The 1,055-nt window shown below is 43.3% G+C and overlaps 1 protein-coding gene across 1 annotated transcript; it reads left to right on the top strand.

Annotated features, from left to right (window-relative positions):
- Window positions 1-6: 6 nt before the first annotated feature.
- On the top strand, window positions 7-1,055 carry LOC106511819 (paraneoplastic antigen Ma1 homolog; the record flags this gene model as incomplete). Its single annotated transcript, XM_014000552.1, is given in 1 exon segment — window positions 7-1,055. A coding segment is annotated over 1 exon segment (728 nt), but the record flags the coding sequence as incomplete, so codon positions are not given.

Below are 1,055 nucleotides of genomic sequence, written 5' to 3'. Positions count from 1 at the left end.
ACAGCAAAGGGGCGCTACATAAAATGGAGGCACCGCTGGGATTTTTTTTTTTGTTAAAACTCTGTCATTTCTTTGATTTGAGTTACTAATACCCCCGTTAAAGTGCAAGTTGGTATATTTTTGTATGTCTACTACATATTAAGGTGTTTGAAAAAGAAAATAGTTTAAATTTTTTTAACAACAGTGAGTGGTCTGGTTCTCATTGTTAGTGAAGTTTAATGGCATTAAACTGTAACTAACTTTATTACAGCATTTTGAGAATAACTGGTTGGAAGACTCAGTTTATAGTTCAAAGTAGTGTCATTAGTTATTAAAAAGACTAACACTATGGAGGTTAAAACTGTACATTTGGAGCTGGAGTCTGGTCTCAGAGAGTGGTGTCAGGGGGAATCCCTAGATGAAGACCATGTGGTGCTGGTACTTGTTCCCAAAGGCACAGAAGTTGCTCAGATTGAAGAAACAATGGAAACTGTGAAGGCACTAGGACGTGTCAGAGTAAGGGGCCGTATGTATAACAAAAAAGTGGATCGACTAATGGTGCTGTGTGAGTGCAGAGAGCGGGTTGACCCCACTAAAGTTCCCACTGATGTCCAACATGTTTCCACCGGCATCAGCTGGCCTGTCATCATGTCAGCCAGAAGTTCAGCTACTGAAGGAGATGCACCCGAGTCATTTGAAGCCCTGTTCCATACTGCTCCACCAACCAGCTCTCCAGAATCCATCATTCGTGCTATGGGAGATGTACTGACAAAGATGGACAAGCCGTCAGGAGAAAACAGTAGTTATCGCCGACTGCGAATGTTCTCTGGCACATTACCTACACCGGCAGGTGAAGAAACTTTAGAGCATTGGCTGGAACAAGCTCGCCTGATGGTCGAAGAGAGCGACTGCTCAGACAAAGAAAAACGCAGACGCTTAATGGAATGTCTTAGAGGACCTGCTCTTGCTGTCATTAAGGCGATACGAACAGCTGAGGCAGATGTTTCCCCTTCTAAGTGTCTGGATGCTATTGAGTGTGCATTTGATACAGCAGAATCAGGTGAAGACCTGTACTT

The sequence above is a fragment of the Austrofundulus limnaeus genome, unplaced genomic scaffold (assembly GCF_001266775.1).
Source record: "Austrofundulus limnaeus strain Quisiro unplaced genomic scaffold, Austrofundulus_limnaeus-1.0 Scaffold3269, whole genome shotgun sequence".
NCBI classification, from domain to species: Eukaryota; Metazoa; Chordata; class Actinopteri; order Cyprinodontiformes; family Rivulidae; genus Austrofundulus; species Austrofundulus limnaeus.
This window is presented reverse-complemented; position numbering and strand designations above follow the sequence as displayed.